Below are 23,654 nucleotides of genomic sequence, written 5' to 3'. Positions count from 1 at the left end.
TAGGTGTTTACAATTCATTTAATGAGAATTGATATCTAAACTATCAAATTTACTTCACTCTCTTCTCAAAAGATAACCCATGAGAAAGTGATAAAGGCGTGCATTTTCTTTCTTCTTTTTTTTTTTGAATAAAATGAAACAAAATTGGTATTTTAAATGTTATTGTTTGAATTGGATCAGATTGATGGGTAAGACTAATTGACTTAGGAAACAAATCGAACTGATTTTTAAATGATTTATCTAATTAAACCATGTGAGCCAATCAAATTACTATTGATTTGACTATTGATCTAATTTTTTAAAATTACTTTTTAGAAGATATATTTAAGAAATGAGGGGAAGAAAAGAGAGTAGTTAGCTAATTAATCAAACACCAATTAGCACTCTAGAGCTGGGCTCCACTAATTTAAAGATTGATTCATAAATACAAAGATATGTTGTATTTCACATAAAGTGCCGCCGCCGATTATTCTCTCTATTTTGAATGATAAAATAAATGACAATAGGAAGTCTAAATCATTACAAAGAAGATGGGCCTAATCCTCTATATTCGCGCCGTGTGTTGGCCCACCATTTCGTTGTCGGCCCACTCTTAGCCTCTCACTGGCACTACTTTTTCTTATTATTAAATAAATAATACTCACTTCCCCATGGCAGGGCAGGGCATGTTTACTTGTGCTTGGCGTCGCGTGGCCTGGCTTGCCCTTGCTTGTTTACAAAGATAATTAAAGCTTCATATTATATTTACTACAACAAAAACAGACAATAAGTGCTATCATTTTACATGCTTACATTACACGTTTCTTCTTCTTCTTCTTCTTCTTCTTTGTTCGTTATTTGTACCACACATGGTAGCTATAATCATCCAATCTTAATCCCATTATGGGAACTCTAATTCTTTTTTTCACTTATATATTACTTTTCTAAGGTAAAGTTTATCAAAATATGGGCACGTTTTGATGATTCATAGTAGAAATAAATTTTGGCTACTTGATGGGCACTTGTGATATGGGGAGTTACGGTTGAAGAAAGAGGCCGAGATAAATATTAAATGAGGAACTCGAAGAAGTGATAATCCTTATCATTTTTATGCTTAAATTATGCCTTCCATCCCTATAATTTGATAAATTTTGATTTTCTATCTTATTTGGATTTTTAAAATGTTTAGGTTTTATTCTCGAGACTTTATCTACTATCACTAAAAAGGGTATGAAATGTCTTCTTTGGTTGATGGAGGGTTGTTCAACTAAATATTGGTATCAAGACTCATATGTGATCCTAACTCTACCATAAAAAAATCTATAAATATATGAATATAGAAGAGTTTTATGCAAGGTGAAAATGTGAATGCATGACCAATATAACAAGATAAAATCATTTATGGATGAGATGGAAATGCTATATACATTATGAGTTCAAATTTTCACTATGACTAAAACTCCAAAAATAATGCAAGTAAATTATAAAAAAAAAAAGAAATAGTGAGATTATATTTTTATATCACCAAATCTTAACATCATATTACTGGCTCAAGAACGTATTACTAATTATGTGACTCCGTAATAATAATAAATAAAAAAGAGACAGGGGGAATGAATGACAAAAAAGGAGAGTTATGTTGACGCAACACAAAGGTCATGCATTCCAAACAGAGCAAGAGAGTGAGAGCCTAAATCTGACACGCCGAAAGATGCCAACAAGCGTACTAGTTTTGAGTCGTCACTGTTCCCCACTCACACTACTGCTCTCCTTATTTATACAATCAATCTAAAATTAACACATCTCTTTTACCCCCAAGCAAATGGGAACCAACCAATAAATGTTTCAAGTTTTAGAATCTAATTTAATTTCAATAAAATTAATTTGGATAATTAATATTTAATTTAATTAATATATGAAAAATAATTTATATCTATACATAAGATAGTGTTGGAACCTGGAATTTTAAAATTCTCAAAACATCAATCTTATTATTAAACTCAAGTTCTATGCTTTTACCACTCTAGAGGTTAATGAGAAAATTTATTATTTGAGATTATGGTTTAAGTTTTTTTTCTTTTACAAGATTTGATATATGCGTCGGATCTTAATAAAAAGAATTTTAAGTAAAAGAAGATAATTTCATTTGTTCAAATTCAATTTAGAAATGTGTTCTAAACTTACATGTATATTTATATTATTAAAAATTAGGGAAAAAGGGACTTATATTTTGTTTTTCATTGCAAAACATAAAGAAAATTCTCTATTTTAAAAAGAAAATTAGGGATCATTTTCTTCAATAGTTGTGGCTCTATAATTGCCCTATTTCACGTCTCATCCCACTCTATTTCAATTTAATTTTTATCACTTACTTTTAGTATTTAAGGTTTTAAAAGATTATAGAACATGTGAATTTTTCTATAACAAATTATGACAGTTTTAGTCATTTCATAATTATATATTAATGAAGTGGGATCGGATGGCTCCGCATTTATTGTCGTTAAAGAAAAATTCACTATTCAAAATTTGGGAAGTTGTTAATTTGATTGAAATGGATTAAAGAACGAGGGGAGCACGTTGTAAAGCGAAAACGGGAATCTTCACGCGTGCGGGGGCCACACCTGGTGTCTCCCTCGTGTGGTCCACACCCTTGGATATGCTCCGCTGCCCTCTACCTCGCTGTTCTAAAAATTCTATAATTTTATATTCCATTTCCATCCCAAACAATATAAGATTCTTTTATTTAAAAAACATTTTTTAATTCACTTTATGTAAAATAATCTTATTTAATTAATACTAATTTAAGTGACTTTTTAAGACTTGATTTATGTGATGATTAATTCAATGAATTTAAACAAACTCGAAATCAATAAATATCAAAATTCATATAAATCTAGTTTAAATTATTTTAAAATTAATGTTTAGTATAATATTTGGTATTTGAATTTAATATTATTAAATTGTTTTCAATTTAGTACCTCAACTTATAAACTGTTATACAAATTATCTCCAATATACAAACCGTGCTAGTTTTTTTATGATGTGTCAATATAGTCAATGTATGGCTGGTTTGCAACATGACATAGTTGCCATTTCGAACATAAAAAAATATGAAAAATACTTAAGTTTAATGTATGGTGAGGTATAGGAACTTCCCCCTATATATACTTTGGGGCATGATGAAGAAAGAATCTCTTCCTTGGTTCTCAACTCCCTTAAGCTTTATGCTTTAGCATCACAACTTCCTCTCCTCTTCTTCCCTTATTGAACACTAGTATCAACAATTTTATATTTAATTTGTTGTTTTCTTAAATTTAATAAAAAGCAAATCGATTGCTCTTAAAAAAAATATAAAACTTGGGGCGGATCCAAGGAGGTCCTTGAATTGCAGAAATTAATAGTTCAATCTAAACCACATTCTAATACGATTTTTATTTTGATCATAAGAATTTATAATTAATTTATATTTCTTAATGCAAAAATTTTGACTTCACCCCTTCATACTTAGAACAGTAATAGGTAGGCCAACAATAGAGTTGGTCTTTTTACACTCCGAACATGAATAGAGTCATTCATCACGATTAAATGGGAATCGATTAATTCTAGGTCATTCATAATGGCTTTTCACCAACTATTAACATTACTAAGGAATATATATAACACGTATATATTCTTGAATCATAAATTGGTATGTAAATTATATATATATTTAATTTGATATCAGATTTTCTTTATTAGAAGTGATATTCTCATAACCCAAATCACTCTAAAACCTTAAATTTGTTAAAAATTCTAACCAAAATGTTTTTGAGTAATTTGAATAATAAAAATTGTAATTTAAATACCACTTTTTACCAAAAATATTTATGCACCAAATTGAAAAAAAAGGTATAACTTGCATACCAATATGTCATCTAAGCCATATATATGTATATAAATGATTGAGTTCAGCTATATTTCTGATGTAACACTCTTAACCCGTATCCGTCATCGGAATAGGGTTACAGAGCATCGGAATAAATAGATCAAATACAAACAGTTCATATTATTTAACATTCATGTCATATATTGTTCATAAAATCCCTTATATGAGCCCTCGAGGCTCAAAACATACATTAGAAACAAGTCGGGACTAAACCGGGTACTCAGAGAATTTTTTGCAAAATTTCAAAATTTTTTCTAAGTGTAGGGGACACACGCCCGTGTCTCAAGCCGTGTGGGCATTCGAAATAGGGCATACGGCCATGTCCCAGCTCATGTTCATACCCGTGTAACTCTCTGAATTGGGTCACACGGCCAAGTCACACGCTCGTGTGCTAGGCCGTGTGAACATAAAAATTTGCATTAAATAGGTGCAGGGGTCACACAGCCAAGCCACACGCCCGTGTGCTAGGCCGTGAGATCAATTTTGAGCATTCTGTTTTGAAATTTTTAAGATGCAGGGGACACATGGCCAAAACACATGCCCATGTGCTAGGCCATGTGTCACACACGGCAGAGATACACGCCCATGTCTCTGCCTGTGTGGATGAAATAAGGTCATTTCTAAGCCATATTTCTCACCCAAATTTGCCTTCCTCCTATATAAACACTTAAACACATTCCCAAACCAATATAAAACATTTAAATCAAGCCAAAACCAAGTCTTATGCATATCATATCATTATATATAACCAAGTATACAAACTTACTTACTTACCTATTTGATCAAATATTCATATGCATAATCCATCCTCACTTCAACTTCAATCATTTTACCATACACATTAACTAGATAAAGACACACATATATGTACATCAAAATATATCAATCACAAACCATTTCAAATGGCTAGTTACAACCAAACATGTATGTGCCAACATTGGCTAATTAACCTATACTTGCCATTACAACCAAAAGTAATTTACTATTTATACCGAATTGGGCCGATGGATAGTGTGATGATATCTCTGCCAAACTTCCAACCGAACGAGCTTCTGAAATACTATAAAACAGAGGAAATAAAACAGAGTAAGCATTTAATACTTAGTAAGTTCGTATAACAGGAAATAAACTTACCATTCATTTACATTTAAGGTAAGTAAGTAAACATACTCAAACCAATTTGGCCAATTGCCTAACACATATCCTCATCAAGAATGTTAGCCATGTAATTCACATAAATACCAATAAAACATGAATGAGCTCATCAATATTCAATTTCCACATACATGTATTTATCACTTTAAGTATATATAAGCATGTACATATTATATTTTTGTATTTCAAGTATTTCTCATAGTAATTCATCTTGAATTCATATAATCTCATATTGGAACTTTACTCATTGAATCACTTAAAATATCGGTGGATACACAGGTAGTACACACGAAGTGTACGAATCTGTAATCCATCAATTCATTTTTAGGAGTGCTAATTAAAGTATATAATTGAGAAGCCCTCTCTCGAGCCATATAATAAGAAGCTCATGTGAACCATATAACGGGAAGCTTATCGGGGCTGTATAATGGGAAGCTCATAAGAGCCATAATTAGGAAGCTCATGCGAGCCCATAACGGGTAGCTCCGAAGAGCCATTAATCGGGAAACTCCGAATAGCCATATATTGGGAAGTTCAAGCAAGCCATATCAGGAAGCTCACAAAGAGACTTTAATCGGGAAGCTCACGAAGAGCCATATGACGGACACTCATAAGAGCTGTGATGTGCCTACAACACATGCAGAATTACAACCGATCTGGATGCTCCGAAGAGCTATTAACAGGAAGCTCGCAAGAATCATATAACGGGAAGCTCGAGAGGGCTATTAACAGGATGCTCTTCCGAGCAGTGGTGTGTCTGCAACATATGCAGGACCACAACCAATTCGGGGACCCTGTATCCATCGAATTTTATTTGCTCAAATGGGATTTAATATTTATCAAGCATTGTTGGATATGTGATCAATTTCATATATATATATATATATATATATATATATATATATATATATATATATATATATATATAACATTTATACAATTCACATGTTCAACATTCAATTCAAACATATAAATATACACAATTTATTTATACGAACTTACCGCAACAAGTGTTCGTGAATTGTAATCTACTAATCCGATACTTTTTCTTTTCCTCGATCCAATTTCGTATTTGGTCTATCCGAACCTATACGAGTAAATTTAGCTCAATTTTATATAATTCATACTCAATTTAATCCAATTCACATCTTAGGAAAAATTACCATTTTGCCCCTATACTTTTATTTAATTACGATTTCATCCCTAGGCTCGGAAAATGAAATTCATGCAATTTAATCATTATTCTAAGCCTAACCAATTTTTACATATCACAATAGCAGCTCATGTATTTCATAAGATTTAGAATTTTCTATAAATTTTACATATTTACAATTTAGTCCCTAAATTACAATTTCATCAAAATTCACTTTACAAAAGTTGTTTATCTATCAACAACCTTTCATTTTCTACAATAAATTTCATAATTCATTCATATTCATCAATGGAAAAACCTAGTACTTTAATAACTTTACAAATTAATCCCGAGATAGTTAGATTAAGCTATTACGATCTTGGAAACATAAAAATCATTAAAAGCGTGATTTAATTACTTATCATATTTTATTATTTTTACTTGAGATAGTTAGAGTGCTTACCCAATTAAGCCAAATAAGCTTGCTTGAATTCTCTTCTCTTAGCTAGGGTTTCTATAAAATAAATTGGAAAAGATGATGAAAAAAATGATATTTTCATGATTTAATTACTTATCATCTTTTATTATTTTTACTTTCCAATTTAGTCCTTTTCTTTTCTTAAATTTCCATGGATGAATCATCCTACTTATCTACTAACTCTTCTTAATGGTCTATTTGCCATATAAGGACATCAAATGTAACACCCTTAACCCTCATCCGTTATCGGAATAGGGTTACGGAGCATTACTAAACTTTACGAATTAAATACAAACATTTCCCAACTTTTGTTACACATATTAAGAATCAATTATATAACACTCATATTGTCCCTTAGATAGACCTTCGAGGCCCAATATTCACCTTAGAAGTGAATCGGGACTAAACCGGGTATTCAGGGAATTTTTTCCAAAATTTTAAAATTTTTCTTAGAAATAGGGGACACATGCCCGTGTCTCTGCTCTTGTGAACGAAAATAGGTCATTTTACAAGCCATACTTCTCACCCAATTTTATGTCTATCTACTATCAACATTACGTATATTAACAAGCCATAACAAGCCATATAACACACATGCCCGTGTCTCTGCTCTTGTGAACGAAAATAGGTCATTTTACAAGCCATGCTTCTCACCCAATTTTATGTCTATCTACTATCAACATTACGTATATTAACAAGCCATAATTAGACATTCAAAACAAGCCAAAATAAGTGGCTAAACTCAACACACTACATATAAGCCATCATTAAACAAAATACCTATACATGCCATTATAACCAAAATTAAAACATTCGAAAATACCGATAGAACCAATGGATAGTGTGATATATCTCCGACAAGCTTCCAACCCAATCGAGCTTCCGATAATCTGAAAAGTAGAAGAAAACAAATACATAAGCAATGAATGCTTAATAAGCTCGTATAAACTTTAATCATAATACTTCTTTTTTAAATATGAAATTTATAATTATCAAGAATAATCTAATGTTGCTACCATAATACTCATGAAGTTATATTTAAAAACTCACTAAGTGAATAAATTTACAGTACCACTTATACATAATATTCCTAGCATAGTAGGATTTTAAACAATTTTAAATCTTCCAAAATTTCTTTATTTTCATTTCGTTATGCATAACACACCAGTCATAAACATATCATTCAACCATAGATACAAGCTAGTACATTTAAACATTGACCTTTTTCGAATTAATCACATAATAACTTATTTTATAAGAAATTGCATAACTAAAAACTTACCACTCTTTCATGAGCACAAGTATATTTTCATTTGAGCACTTACCCTTTCAACGTATCATATAATAAACATATAACCATTTGACCAGTAACTTGGCACTTGTCTAGGTGTCAACAACAACACTTGTTAGCATACTTGAACATATTTCATATAAATTCAACATTGATAAACTTATTTTATCAACATATCACACTTGAGTTTATTACTCTCACAACTTACATAATTTCCAAGTATCAACATATCAAGATATTGATATATATACATATCATGACACATATCATTCTCTTATTGTTTCTTCATATACATATATCATCCAAAAACAACTCTTGTTATTTTACCATTCGAAAAATGACTTACGGATATGAGTACATCGTTTTTAGAAGCCCGAAGGCTGAATAGAAGCTCATGAAAGCTAAACAGAAAGTAAACACTAAAGTTCACAACAAATGCTGAACCTCGATTTACTTGGATAATTTGCCGTCAATTCATCCTTTACATTCGTAGTGCCATAACCCAGTTATGGTCTTATCATCAGAATGTCATAGCCCAGCTATGGTCTTACATATAAACACTGCCATGGTCCAACCATGGTCTTACGTTCATAGTGCCATAACCCAGTTACGGTCTTATCCGTCAATTCATCCTTTGCCACAGAATTATTGTACTCAATCCCGCGTTCAATCCAAACTGAGTATTAAATTCGATAATATATTTCCAATAATAATTCAATTCCAACAATAGAACACATATATATAATATCCATCACCAAATAACATTCAATTTAATTTTGATAATTTTTCATTTCCCTCGATTTCCCACCTGATCTTGATCTAAATTAATATTTCATTCAATTTATTCATTTAAATAATAAAAAAATTCATTTCATGCAATTTGGTTATTTTTATCTTTTTACAAAATTGCCCCTAAAATTTTGCTTTTATGCAATTTAGTCCCTGAGCCCAAATCATGGAAACTAACCATTTTTAATGCAAAACCATGCTATAAAAATATTCATGGCATTCAATACATCCCAATTTTTCAATAATTTCACAAAAAACCCTTGTATTTTTACTATTTCAACAAATTAGTTCCTAATCTAAAATTCATCAAATTTACTTAATAAAATTATTTTAAATATCAACCAACATCTCAAATTCATCATTTAATAACTAAAATCATATATATTCATCAATGGAAACATTCAAAATATTTAACAAAATAAAAAACTAGAGTAAGATTTAATTGGACCTAATTGTAACAATCTCAAAAATATAAAATTACAAGAAATGAGTAAGAATTGAACTCGCATGAAGCAAAATTTAAGAACCATATCAAGGAGCTTTCCCATGTCTATTTTTGAACCGAAAATTGGGAGAAGAATAAAGAATTTCCTAGAAACTTTCTAATTTCACTGTTATTTTATTTTAATTTCAATTTAATTACAATTTTGCCATTAATAGCTTTATTTTATTATTATTTTCCATGTTATGTCGCCTCATCTTTTCATTTAGACATAATTTCTATTTAGGTCCTTCTTTATTTATTAATCAAGCCATTTAGTCACTTTATTATTATAAACCTTTTCGATTAGTCCTTTTAATTAATTAAGCGTCAAACGTTAAAATTTTTTAACGAAACTTTAATACTACCTTACTGACACTCCGTAAATATTTATAAAAATATTTACGGCTCGGTTTATAAAAATGAGGTCCCGATACCTCATTTTCTAAAACCACTTGAATTAGGATTTTATCACTCGAATCTAATAATTCATTATAAGACATAAATTACTAATTCAATTTTTTAAAACCATATTTGACTTGTAAATATTAAATAATAAAATTTACGAGCTTACTCGTCGGATTTGGTGGCCTCGAACCACTATATTGAAAATCGAGCTGCTACATCAAATTTTGAATTCCATAGCTATTTGATCCTTTTAGCTACTAGAGTTCAACTTTTGCATTTTATGCAATTTGGTCATTTTCTGAATTAAACATGAAATCGGTAAATGTTTTCTTAACGAAATTTCTATACGATATTTCTATCATAATGCAGATTATGAAATAATATTAAAATGATTTTTCTTACGGGCTCGGATTTGTGGTCCCGAAACCACTGTTCAAATTTCACTGAAAACGGGCTGTTACAGCTGATGCATAGTGAGGGAAAGTAGAGACCTTGACCTTCTCGGTAAATAGTAAAATTCAACTTTAATCAATTCAATTTATATCCCTTATAGCCTCTTTATTAAATAGAAAAAAATTGTTTTTTTTTGCCTCTCCAAGAAGTATAAAATTTAATTGAAGTCTCAAAAAAAGAAAAAAAGAGATTATGTTGAGGCATCACACAAATCTTGAATTGACCCGAAGCTCACCCTCGTACTAGCTATCAAATAAGTAAATGGTAATTAAAGAAAAGGCAGTTGGAATGGATTGAAATCAGGCTAAACATATATAGTTTTTTTTTTTTTGAACTTTGAGAAATTATATAATTGTATGCACCAAGGGTGAGATGAAAGTTATAAAAAGTAAAAAGTTAAATTAGTGTGTAGTATTTTATTAAATCTAGTAATGTGTAAAATTTAAAAAAGAAAAAAATAGAGCGGACCCATTTAATAATTATTATGTCACAATACAAGGGATGAGGAGAGAGAAAAGGTGGTGACATGTTATGAGAAATGGAGGCCGCATGCTAATTCCTTCATAATTTTGCTTCTCTTGTTTCTTTTATTTAAATTAAATTACCACTGCAATACTATCCGTACAATACGTGTAAAATTTCTTTGAAATGGGTAAAGTTTCATTCATTTGGAAACCCAAGGACAAAAACAATGGAAGAATGTGTTTTTAGTAATTTTGTAATTGGATGCCTTAAATATGATATCAATACTTTATGCTTGGATTACACTTTAACCTACCGTCTCTCTCATCCTTTTTTGTTGTTCAAAATATCAAAGGTATTATTGAAGTGAAAACAATATTCTTAATTTCAACTAGGCATGCATGCATAATACGTTATCGAATACATAGAGGGTAATTTCGTCCTATGCGAAGTGCAACTCAGACCGTGAATCCATCCTCCGTTATACTCTAGTTTTCCCAATATACAACAGTTAATTTGCATATTTTACACACCAAAACACATAAAAATTAAATTATAATAAATTAAAACATAAAAAAACTAATGAAAACTAATTTGAAATCGCACAAAAAAAAATTCAAATTTTGAATTTATAACGGCTATACTAATCCATATGAAAACTGCAAGTGCATACTTAAAAATAATATATAATAGAAAATGAAACCTATATAAAAACAATTGATTTATAAAAATATAAAAGATAAAACACCCACTTAATCATATAACTTACTTTAAAAATAAAATGATTTTGTTGATAATTTCCTAATCGAGCCGCAGGGGCGAAGCCAAAATAATTGTTTAGGGGGCCGAATGAAATTTTAATTTTTTAAAGTCTATATCTTTATAATTTTTAAAGGATTAAATCGAATTTTTATAATTTAAGGGGCCTAAAGTATAATTTTATCTTTACTAATTTAAAATTTTTAAAAATTTACAGGGCCTAAATAATAATTTTCCATTTTAGGGGGCTAGGGCCCTACTAAACAAATAAGAAGCATAATAAATGGTATAAATAGACATATGATCTAGGTATAAAAAATCATTAAACAAAACACAAAAAGGACTAAATATCAAGATCAAGTATAGTACAGAGCTGAAAATCGTAATTTGACCAAATATGAAATATGATAAAAATAGATAAAGCTATCAAAATTTAGTTTACTTGCAGCGGCAAAAGAAACAAGAAAAAAGAACTTAGCTTAAAACTGCAAAAGTTGAAAAAAAAGAAGCAAAAATTAGAGAAATGGAACAGTGTTATGATTATGATGTGAAAACCAAACAAAGTCTGATATTCTGTCTGGTATTAAGGAGTCTCTCTTCTTTTAAAGTTGCTTTTTTTTATGCCTTTTAAACACCACACCATTCTTTCCCTTCTCAATCAATCCCAATATCAAAATCAATCCCTTTCTCTTTTTTTCCTCACCCTGTTTCTTTTCCTTCATTTTTGCCTTAGAAAAACAAAGAAACCCCCCCCATCTTCATATATTTAAGATTACTTGCTCAGACCCAGACCGACAACAAAGACAGCTGTTTTTGATGTTTTCTTTTGGACATGTTTCAAAGGTTTCGTTATACAAAGATCTTCCTTTATTTCTAGACAAAATCCCCAAAGCTGAAGTACCCCCAAAGTAGAGATTTTTTGATGGATTTTTGAGGTCTCTCGCCTGCAATCTTTGTGTTTTCAAGTTTCCCCAGAGATTGAACGGTATAATTAAACTTAACCCATTACTTCAATTTTTACTACTATATGTTCCATACGTATGCTTTTGATATACATACATATGTATGTATGTTTTGTTTTGATGGGGCATAGAGACGAGATGATGGCGGCGACCTCTGCCTGCAAAGAAGGGACCAAGATAGCAATGGATAATGGCAAGTATGTGAGGTACACGCCGGAGCAAGTGGAAGCTTTAGAACGGCTCTACCATGAGTGCCCCAAGCCAAGCTCCATGCGTCGCCAACAGCTCATTCGTGAGTGCCCCATCCTCTCCAACATCGAGCCTAAACAGATCAAAGTTTGGTTCCAAAATCGCAGGTCCGTAACCCCAACATCTAACCATCTAATATTCCAACCTTCTTTTTACTGGTTGCTGACTTCGGGGGGGGGGGTTTGAATTTTGTTTGCTTTTTATAAACAGATGTAGAGAAAAACAAAGGAAAGAGGCATCACGCCTCCAAGCTGTGAATAGGAAGTTGACTGCTATGAATAAACTGTTAATGGAGGAGAATGATAGGTTACAAAAGCAAGTTTCTCACCTTGTTTATGAAAACAGCTATTTCCGCCAACAGACTCAAAATGTAAGAATCTTCATCTTCCCTTTCTTTGCACAGTCCATGGCCTATATGAAGTATTTAAATTCTTGTCTTCAATGTATAATATAAAAATCCTTATCATAATAATTGAACCCTTTTCTTGCAAGTCTTTGATCTGCTTTGACTTGTTAGTATTATTAGGTAATATGCATATGGTTGGAGTTAATTGCGGTGGTTGTGTTTTGCAGACGACCCTTGCCACCACAGATACAAGCTGTGACTCGGCGGTGACGAGTGGTCAACACCATTTGACTCCTCAGCATCCTCCGAAGGATGCCAGCCCTGCAGGGTTAGTGGGAATATCTTTTCTGTTTGTGCCCCTTTCTTTCCTAGTTTTTCTATAAAATTAAACCTTTAATTGTTTGTTGCCCTATTGCTTATGTGATTTTGTATGGTTTTCCAGACTTTTGTCCATTGCAGAGGAAACTTTAACAGAGTTTCTTTCAAAGGCCACTGGAACTGCTGTGGAGTGGGTCCAAATGCCTGGGATGAAGGTTATGGCCCTCTCTCTTTCTCTCTTATGTCATTATCTTTCATTATGCTTTATGTTATCGATAATATCTATAATTAAGTAAAATACCTTGCTAATCTTCTAAGAAACCTTCAAGTCCATGCCTGCTATGTCAATATCTAGGGAACCCTTCATTATCCTACTTTCTCCATTGGTTACTAATATAGTGATATTTTCTGTTTCCCTTTACTATTTGTTAATCTTTTCATTAGTTGAATTTGGTGTTTCCTGTTTATTTTCCCTTTATGGAGCAACATTACTTGAATTAATGGTAATCCAATATGAATATGGTAATTAGCGAAAGAGGGATTCCAAAACTTTCTTGTTTGAGTAGTAGTAGTCGTCTTCAATGCTTGCCCTTTTTTATATACTAATATCAATTCTTATCCATGCAGCCTGGTCCGGATTCCATTGGAATCGTTGCTATTTCTCATGGTTGCACTGGAGTTGCAGCACGTGCATGTGGACTTGTGGGACTAGATCCTACAAGAGTAAGTTTGTTGTTTGCTTTCTGGCGAGAGGGACTTCCTTTTTTTGTTCAAATTTGGTGGAATTAATGGTGTTTTTTCCCCTGTAGGTTGCTGAAATCCTTAAAGATCGGCCTTCATGGTACCGTGATTGCCGAGCTGTGGATGTTATAAACATGTTGTCCACTGCTAATGGTGGAACCATCGAACTGCTTTATATGCAGGTAGACTATCATTTTTCCCCCTTCAAATTTGCAACTGAAGGTTTGAATTAATGGTGCAATAGCTCATGGTAAAAGTTTCAAATTTTGGTTGCCTTCTTTTAGCTCTACGCGCCTACAACATTGGCACCAGCTCGCGACTTCTGGTTGCTGCGCTACACATCTGTTATGGAGGATGGTAGTCTTGTGGTATGTTTCCTATGGAGCTTTTATTATTTGTTTGCCTTTATGTTGTCAGAAATTTGTTATAGCCTGATTATTATAATAATGATATGGTGCTTAGGTATGTGAAAGATCACTTAACAACACTCAAAATGGTCCAAGCATGCCGCCAGCAGTAAATTTTGTGAGAGCGGAATTGCTGCCTAGTGGTTACCTGATTAGACCTTGTGAAGGGGGTGGTTCCATCATTCACATAGTTGATCACATGGATTTGGAGGTATATAAATCTCCTTGCTTCCATTTTGAAACATAGAAACTTTTTATTGTACAAGGCAACGGTTTCAAATTTCTTCTTGCTTATATGTAGCCTTGGAGTGTTCCTGAAGTGTTGCGGCCCCTTTACGAGTCCTCAACTTTGCTTGCTCAGAAGACAACAATGGCGGTAAGACTATTCCTTGCATCTATACTTTGAATGTAGAGCTAGGAGCTAAACCAAGACACTAAATGTCTCATGGTATAACCTTGGCGTTAGCGCAGGCTTTGCGTCATTTGAGGCAGATTTCTCAGGAAATATCTCAGCCGAATGTTACTGGTTGGGGGAGAAGACCTGCAGCTCTGCGTGCACTTAGTCACAAATTGAGCAAGTATGTTCATTCTTCTCTTCAGTAATTCACCATCTATGTCAGTGTAGGTAGATTCTTGATCGATGGCAGTCTAACATATTCTATTCTCCAGGGGATTTAATGAGGCTGTTAATGGGTTTACTGATGAAGGATGGTCGATGCTGGAAAGTGACGGCATTGATGACGTTACCCTCCTTGTGAACTCGTCTCCTGGAAAGATGATGGACATAAATTTTTCTTATAGTAATGGATTTCCTTCAATGGGAAATGCGGTTCTATGTGCCAAAGCATCCATGTTATTGCAGGTCAGTTTCTAGATGTGTTACAAGCATATCAGTTACATCAGAAGATTTACAAATACTAAACAATGAAAAACTGTTTTTTCTTCCCAATGTTGTGACGATGGCCTCAATATTGAATTTGTGGTATAATGAACCATCTTATAGCTTTATCATCTTTTACTCTTGTCAAACAAAATTTTATTTCTATAAACCGATGCTTTCATTCTTTTTGTAGAATGTGCCGCCAGCGATACTTCTCAGATTCTTGCGGGAACATCGATCAGAGTGGGCAGACAGTGGTATTGATGCTTACTCTGCTGCTGCTGTCAAAGCTGGACCGTGTAGCTTGCCGGTGCCTCAAGGGGGAAGTTTTGGGGGTCAAGTCATTCTTCCATTGGCTCACACAATTGAGCATGAAGAGGTAAGTGATATTATACCGAATTTTGGCATCAATTGATAAAGTGTATCCTTAAAATCACCATCACTTGTTTGTTACAGTTCATGGAGGTTGTTAAGCTCGAAAATGTGGGCCACTATCAGGACATGATCATGCCAAGTGATATCTTCCTCTTGCAGGTACTTAAGTGTAAAGTTTCACCAGCTATCCTCCAACCGGTGTTATTTTACAGCGTTTAGTTCTCATTTAACACTGTTCATTTATGTTTTTCCTTGTATGAATCTATCAGCTTTGTACTGGAGTTGATGAGAATGCAGTCAGCACCTGTGCTGAACTCATCTTTGCTCCCATTGATGGTTCATTCTCTGAGGATTCGCCTATTATCCCTTCTGGTTTCCGCATCATCCCCCTTGATTCTGGAATGGTTAGTGTTCTAAGATTCTTTCATTATATTTTATTTTAAGTTTCTTACCGGATAAATATATAAATCTAATGTAGGATGCATCCAGTCCAAATCGTACACTTGATCTTGCCTCTACTCTTGAAGTTGGAGCTGCCGGAAACCGAGCAACTGGTGATAAATCTAGTTGTGGGAGCACAAAATCTGTGATGACAATAGCATTTCAGTTTGTACATGAGATGCAACTTCAAGAGAATGTGGCAATCATGGCTCGACAATACGTCCGGAGTATTATTGCCTCTGTTCAAAGGGTAGCATTAGCACTTTCTCCTTCCTTCTTTGGTTCTCATGCAGGTTTAGGGTCACCCCCTGGTACTCCTGAAGCACAAACACTTGCTCGCTGGATTTGTCAAAGCTATAGGTTTGTCAGTCAAATCCATGTCTTAGACCTTTTCGTTTCACATGTAACGCTTTGTTGTTAACATTATTTATGCCATTTGGATTTGTGTTAACCGATATATTTTGGATTGTTTATCTCTTCGCAGGTGCTATATGGGGGATGAGCTGCTCAAACATGAAGGAAGTGAATTCATTCTAAAAGTGCTTTGGCATCACACAGATGCGGTTCTGTGCTGCTCTTTGAAGGTATTTAGTCAAAGGATCATGTTTTTGAATCAAGTTATATGTTAGCCTTGTCCCAGGTTTAGCCTTCCCTGTAACACATGAATACGTGTCTCCTTATGCCTAGCTGCTTTTCTGCTTTAGTTAGTTACAATTGATTATTGGTAATATATATGTAGGCACTACCAGTTTTCACATTTGCAAATCAAGCGGGACTTGACATGCTCGAAACAACTTTGGTATCACTTCAAGACATTAGTTTGGAGAAAATTTTCGATGAGAACGGACGAAAAACCCTATTTGCTGAGTTCCCACAAGTAATGCAGCAGGTATGATACATGTTCTTTGAAATGAATGTTGAATTATAAGCGCCAAAAATAACAATCGAATGCATTAGATATCTGGAATATCTAAAGGAAACCAATGCAAAAAATATATGATTGATTCATTTATGCTCTGTGTTCGGGTGGATCAGGGTTTTATGTGCCTTCAAGGTGGTATCTGCTTATCAAGCATGGGGAGGCCGGTCTCGTATGAGAGAGCCGTTGCATGGAAAGTGGTAAATGATGAAGAAAATGCTCATTGTATCTGTTTCACTTTCATCAACTGGTCTTTTGTATGAAAATTCTAAGAGAAAATAGGATTTAGATATCAACCTAGATTAGAAGATGCTCCCTTTCCATTTTTTTCCCAAGACTTTTGTAGTTTGGAGAAACCTTTGATGTGATATGATACTGTTTTACAAGGATATCGAATCAAAATGGTATGGGGGGCCTAGATTTCGGTTGACCGCGTTTTTTTGTATTTGCTCCCTCCTTAATTGATCGATCACTATTGTAAGTTAATCATGGAGTTGAGCAATGGACAGCTTAGTTCAGTTGGTTCATGCAGGTACAATCATTAACAAAGCTCTATGTCCTATGACCTCTACTTTCATTAATTTGCTATGTTTTCTCACCCTAAATCAACCAACGCTCATATTTTGATACCAGAAACCTAGTTTCCTTTCTTGCAATTGTACACCATGTTCCATATTTAATTTGGTTATTATTAGTTGAAGTAATTTTCATATTTTATCATAACCAAAACATTTGTTATTTTCATAATCTTATGTATTAAAAATATGATCACGTTAACTTACTAAATTTACATTTTACTTATAAAAAAAGCTAATTAATGAATTTAACAATTATTGTTTGTAGAAGTTTTCAAAACTTGAAAAGTATATAGACTAAATATGGACTAAATATACAAACTTATGCATGGCCAAGGACTAATAATGAGATTTAACTATTATGGTTTACATTATGACTGAAATTTTAGAATTAAACAAAAAACACCAGAACTGTTTTAAGTGGGTGGTGGTTGAGTAGACATCTCAATTTTGATTAGAATATGAAAATACAATATAAATCTAATCCAATATGATTCAATTATAAAGGTTAAGTCTAAGTTTTAACTTGGTTGACATTAATGGTATTGTTTATTCTCTTATTTAAGGGTAGCAAGATAAATTCGTATTTTTAATATATTTATTTTGGTTAATTATCAAATAAAATGCTATTAAATTTGAATTTTTCTTATCAGGAATGAAGTTGGCGTGCTGAATTTAAACTCTTACAGAAAAGGGCTAAATTGGAACAAAAACCAAAGAGGAGGGCTTGATTGAAAGATTGAAGATTCAAAGATGATTGGATAAAAATTGAAGGATTTTTTATATTGTTACAATTCTGTAATTAATTTAAATTCTAGTTTAAATTTGATTTTTAAATTTTGAAATATTTAGTGATAATATTTTGAATTATTTAATGATAATATTTAAAAAAAAAACTAACTAAATTTTAACACTAAAAATATGTAAATACTTAGTGGCTATAACCAATTGAACACATTTGCCTTTCGCATTTAATAAATTCTTTATTTTTTTTCTTCCTTCCTGGTCACCCATATTCAGTTCTTTCAATTTTTTTTCTTTTAACTTCTAGCTTTTTGATTTAATTGCCTTCCAAGGCTCTTTCTCTTTCCACCTTTCACAATTCCACAAGACTACTTTCAAAGCATGATATTTTCATGATTAACTAAATCCTTTTTAGTTTTAGCCCGGTTTTCACTTCAATAAAGTAATCGTGAGATATATACCCACACTAAAAACCCTCTCAATTTGATATTCACTATCTCTCCGGTATATGGGATAATACAAATTCGTCCCTTAAAGTTGATTCGATTTCAATTCAAAAAGCACGCGTTGGGTTGGAATCGTTTGGCGTACAGTTAGGAAGTTGAGTTGACGGTGCTTTATTCAAAATCCCGTGAACAAATTGGCGCGTTCAATTGGAAAAAAGCTAGTTGGATTCCGTCAAGGAAAATAGTAATTGGATTTAAACGACCCACACAGTTGAGGCCGTTAATTCGAGTTGGGTTTTTCAAATTGCAAGGTTGTCGAAATTTTAAATACGGGTATGTGCCACGTGGTTGAAAATTTGACAAGGGTTGATTTGCAGGTGATACTGGGAATGACTACGAAAGGAAGAGTTGGCGGTTTGAAGGATCCTCGATTGCTATAATCAGCTTATCGCTTGGAAGGGAAATTTTGTTTCAAGGATCGATTCAAGATTGGAGTACACCGACTAAGCTTAAAAAATATTTTATTTATCCATTTATTTTATTTTCTTAAATTTATTTTTGTATTTTCGAATATATTTTTATTTTATTTATTTTTCGTATTTCCTTATTTTATTATCTTAATCAATTTAAAACTCCTATTTTTTACCCACAAGTCGTGGGAAAGATTGTGGCCATGACAACGAATCTGGTTACAAAAAAAGGCGAAATTAGATAACCGGTCTCTGTGGATTCGACCCTACTACTTTATATTTCAATTTATTATTATATTTGTTTTAGGAATTTATATTTGATGGTTTCAACGCCCATCGAAGGGTTAGTGAAGAGTTATGAATAGTTCTAAATGTTGTATTAATAAAAAAAAAAGGGGCTAACAATCCAAATTGACCCAACCACAAACTCAAAACAATTGGAAAATATAATTTTAAATAACTAAAATTTGAAGTGATGGTAAATTGAAAGGACTCGAAGAATGAGTTCAACCCTAGAATGATTCAAAAATTTTAAAAACCTGCATCAAAGTGAGAAGAAAGGTTATGGCCAGGCCCTGCCATGGTTGGAAAGTGGAAACCAAAGAATTTGCCTGAACATGTACGAAGGCATACATAAATATATGAAGTATTGATTACATAAAAGAATAACATGGTTTGACCATTGCCTGTTAAGTGCGAAAGCAAAAAGCAGAAAATGTAGGAATACGAGGCTAAAGTGTAAAAAGGCAGGCATTTTTAGCAGCTATCATTTTTTCTTACATGCAGGCAAGCCATATACGTGATCCTAAAACATACTCATTTGCCCATATTTTTTCTCATCCCTCCAAAAGTGTGTTCCCACGTCTATAGGACAAAAAAAAAGCCACATCAGCATTATTATTTTATTGCGAAGTGAATTTTTATAATTTTAAAATTTCATATCAATAAATTTAATTGAAGAATTTTAACAATAATAATAATTAGAATTAAATATGAATATAAATGTTAAAATATAAAACTAAATGGGATGTGTGAGTAGCCAAGCCCATTAAATTTGTTTTAAAATCCTAACCCCATAAGTAGTAATGAGAAAAAGAGAAAAGGTTCCTGTAAAGGCCCATTTTTGCCCGGGGCCAAAGAATCAAAACAAAAAATAATAATAAAACCCAAATAATAGTCCAGTTCACATTACAATACTAGCCCAATTTAAAAAACCCAAGTTACAAGCCCAAAGCCCGACGGCCCAAAACATTAACTAAGTTTTAGTAAAACACAACTGAAATCCTAACCCTAGTCCCTCCTCCAGCGCTACACACTAGGACCATGTGCGCCGCATGTCACGTCCCATCGTCTGCCCTCTGCTCCACCTACTCACTACCACCACCCATCAATTACCTGCAAAGAGAAGAAAACAAGCAACACTAGAAAGCAAAATAGGGCAAAAAAAAAAAAAGAAACAAAATGTTGTATAAAGCGACTATAAAAGCCCAAATCAGTGGCATGTAAGGGGTTCCTTTTTTTAAGAACATCAGAAAATAAAAGACTTTTTTAGTGGTTCAACTTTTTTTTTTTCCGTTTTTTATCTTGTTTTATTTTATTTTATTTATTTTATTTTTGATTTTTTTATATTAGATAATGAGATAAAAAGAGAGGAAGAGACTTACCGGACGCCCCGTGACCGCCTTCGGAGGGCGGATCTCCGTCGTCGAGACCAAATTCCGAGAGGTAGGGTCGTGGGCCTCTGTTTCGGTCCTTGTGGGGCTCGAAAGCCCGACCCCACAGCCCGCCTGGAACCGGGCTTTAAAAACCCTTCCTCATGCTTCGTCGGCCGTCGATTTGGTGGCGATGCGGCGGACGGGGGATCGGCGGTGAGAGGCCCGATCGTCGGAAGGCATGGAGAGCATGAGAGAGTTTTGCAGTTTTTTTTTTAATGAGGAAGGAATGAATAAAAAAAATAAAGGGGCCGTAAATAGAAAACCGAAACGACAGCGTTTTGGGTGGCCTCCCCAGATGCAAAATGACGTCGTTTTGGGGAGGCCGACCCGTGACCCGACCCGTTTAGCAGAGGATCCGCGCGTTTCAAGACCGAACGGGTTATTTGCGCTGCGGATCCCTCCGCTTTTATGATTGGCTTCAATTTGGTCATTTTCCCTTTTTTTAGTATTTTCAATTTAACCCTATTTTTTCGCGTCTATTCTATTCCAGTCCTGCAAAATGATGCGTATAAAGAATGGGGATATTGCGCGATGAGTCCCTCCTTCTTGACGCGTGTTTCACTTTAGTCCTTTATTATCTTTTTATGTCATTTTAAAATCTATCCCCTAATTTTTTTTTATTTTGTTCTTTTACTATCATTATTATTATTATTATTATTATTATTATTATTATTATTATTACTTATTCATTTATACCATCTAATTTTAGATTTAATCATATATATAAATATACATCCTTGATATATACCTACTTTATTTTATATATACTTTATAATTTATATATACATATACACATTTTAATTTATGTACATATATACACATATTTTCATACTTTACTTATATATATACATGTACTTTTACATATTCTTTTTACAATCCATATTTTTCTTATGTATATATTTTATTTTTCTTATGTATATATTTTATATTTCATATATATATTTTATATATTCTACAATATATATATACGTAATAAATACATATCTATATAGGTTTTGATTTTTATAAACACATATATATATATGTATGCATACCTTTATATTTCTTACATTTCATAACTTTAAATACATATATATATTTACATATCCTTTATACTTCTAATATATATATATTTTGTATATATTCTTTATATTTTATGATTCCTATATATACCCACATATATATTTTTATATTTTATGATTGTTATTTACGTATATATGTACGTACATACATACTTACACATATTTTCATGTATAATAGCTTTAGAATATGTGTACATACACATGTTTTCATATTTCCATAATTTTATACATATATATATATGTCTTTTATATTTTTATAATTTTGTTCATTTTGTTCATTTATTTATTTATTTACATGTCCGTTATTATTATTTTTTATGCTTTAGTTTTTATCTGTTGTTATTTGTTTGTTTTTATATATTGGTCTTATCATTTACTTATCTTTTGTTTTTGCTCATTGTTATTCCATTACACCTATTTTTACTCAAATTCGTAAAAAGGGAAAATTTTGAAAATAAAGGCAATATTCGGTATTTGGGATCTTCGAGATGATTGAGCCCTAACGTATTGGGTTCCAATTTTCTTCGTTGAATCTAAATAATCAAGAATGCTCTTTAATCAAAAAACATAAATAAAAATCTCATTATCGGGAATTCAATACGTTGTGTCCTAACGCATTGGATATAACACGTTGTTTTCTCGAGGTGAGAATTTAAAAAAAAATAAAGGCAATATTCAATGTTTAGAATTTTGAGAAATTGTGCCCTAACGTATTGGACTATGATTTCTTCATTTTACTTAAACAATTAAATATCCTTTTGAATTTTATTGTATGAGTTTTTTTAATGACAAGCCCATTTTTGAGGATGTGGAATATCATGCCCTAATTCATTGGGTGTGACATTTTCTCTCTCCGAAATGAGAGGGTCTTAACATGTAATTTGATTTATACAAGTTTTTTTAAATTCAATGATCGTATTTCAAATCTCTTCAAAGTTTTCAATTCTCGACACTAAGGCACTAATTAATCAACTAGGTGCCAATTATGGGCGTTACAAGGGTGCTAATCCTTTCTCGTACGTAACCGACTCCCGAACCCGTTTTTTTGAATTTTGTAGACCAAAAAGCGTTATTTTAATAAATCGAACCGTTTATTAAAAATAGTCATTTTCTAAGGTGACCCGATCACACCTCATCAAAAAGGATTGATGGCAACTCCTATATTCGTTTTCATTTTCAAAATCCAAGTCGATCCCGTTTTATAAAAAAAAAGTGGTGTCAACAGTTCCACTTTGCTGAGCTCTATGCAGGGAAAATGAAATTATATCAAAATTTAGGTAAGCACACACTACAATTTTCCAATCCTATGGGGTTAGTTTTATTTTTTGAATTCGGGTTTGGGTAGGCTGCATTCAAAATTTTGAAGTTACGTCAGAATTGAGTTTAGGTAATTTATATATATTTATTACCATTTCTTAATTTTATAAAATCATTTTAATTTCATGCTAATATACAAATAAGATCTGGGAGAAGACAATTTGAAGTAGTTATAAGTGAAAATTAGGTGAAGATTAAGGCATGCAAAATATCATCCGGTTCCCATTCCTAACCATAAGTGTTTTTTTTTATGCATTTATCTCTATTTTATGGTTTAAGTTTAATATTATTTGAGTCAGAAATGAGATACAAATAAAGCTCTCCTCGAGTCAATTACTTAAATATCACTTTGTGGTATTTTTAAACAACCCTTAAA

The 23,654-nt window shown here is 32.4% G+C and overlaps 1 protein-coding gene and 1 long non-coding RNA gene across 2 annotated transcripts; one reads left to right on the top strand and one right to left on the bottom strand.

The window, feature by feature from the left end:
• The first annotated feature begins 11,916 nt into the window (after nt 1–11,916).
• Nucleotides 11,917–17,477, top strand: LOC105774021 (homeobox-leucine zipper protein ATHB-8). The gene is made up of 19 exons (XM_012596321.2): nt 11,917–12,297; nt 12,406–12,630; nt 12,734–12,893; nt 13,097–13,197; nt 13,312–13,402; nt 13,815–13,910; nt 13,997–14,110; nt 14,213–14,296; nt 14,391–14,546; nt 14,637–14,711; nt 14,807–14,913; nt 15,005–15,197; nt 15,409–15,594; nt 15,672–15,749; nt 15,860–15,994; nt 16,069–16,391; nt 16,516–16,615; nt 16,771–16,920; nt 17,067–17,477. The coding sequence occupies exons 2-19, from the start codon at nt 12,413–12,415 to the stop codon at nt 17,211–17,213; spliced, it is 2,514 nt and encodes an 837-aa protein (XP_012451775.1). The 5' UTR covers nt 11,917–12,297; nt 12,406–12,412; the 3' UTR covers nt 17,214–17,477.
• Nucleotides 17,478–20,221: 2,744 nt separating this feature from the next.
• Nucleotides 20,222–21,563, bottom strand: LOC105774525 (uncharacterized). Its single transcript, XR_001127406.2, has 2 exons — nt 20,850–21,563; nt 20,222–20,580 (listed from the first exon to the last, which is right to left on the bottom strand). It is a non-coding gene; the product is annotated as an uncharacterized LOC105774525 (long non-coding RNA).
• Between the last annotated feature and the right edge of the window lie 2,091 nt (nt 21,564–23,654).

This window comes from Gossypium raimondii, chromosome 6 (genome assembly GCF_025698545.1).
Source record: "Gossypium raimondii isolate GPD5lz chromosome 6, ASM2569854v1, whole genome shotgun sequence".
Classification (NCBI taxonomy): Eukaryota; Viridiplantae; Streptophyta; class Magnoliopsida; order Malvales; family Malvaceae; genus Gossypium; species Gossypium raimondii.
The sequence above is the reverse complement of the archived record's forward strand: the minus strand, read 5'-3'. Positions and strand labels throughout refer to the sequence as shown.

Bases quoted from the DNA above. Each gene is read 5' to 3' on its own strand.
- LOC105774021 (XM_012596321.2), top strand. From the start codon at position 12,413: ATGATGGCGGCGACCTCTGCCTGCAAAGAAGGGACCAAGATAGCAATG. The intron at 12,631-12,733 runs GTCCGTAACCCC...TTTTATAAACAG, and splicing joins GTTTGGTTCCAAAATCGCAG to ATGTAGAGAAAAACAAAGGA. The intron at 16,616-16,770 runs GTATTTAGTCAA...ATATATATGTAG, and splicing joins TTCTGTGCTGCTCTTTGAAG to GCACTACCAGTTTTCACATT.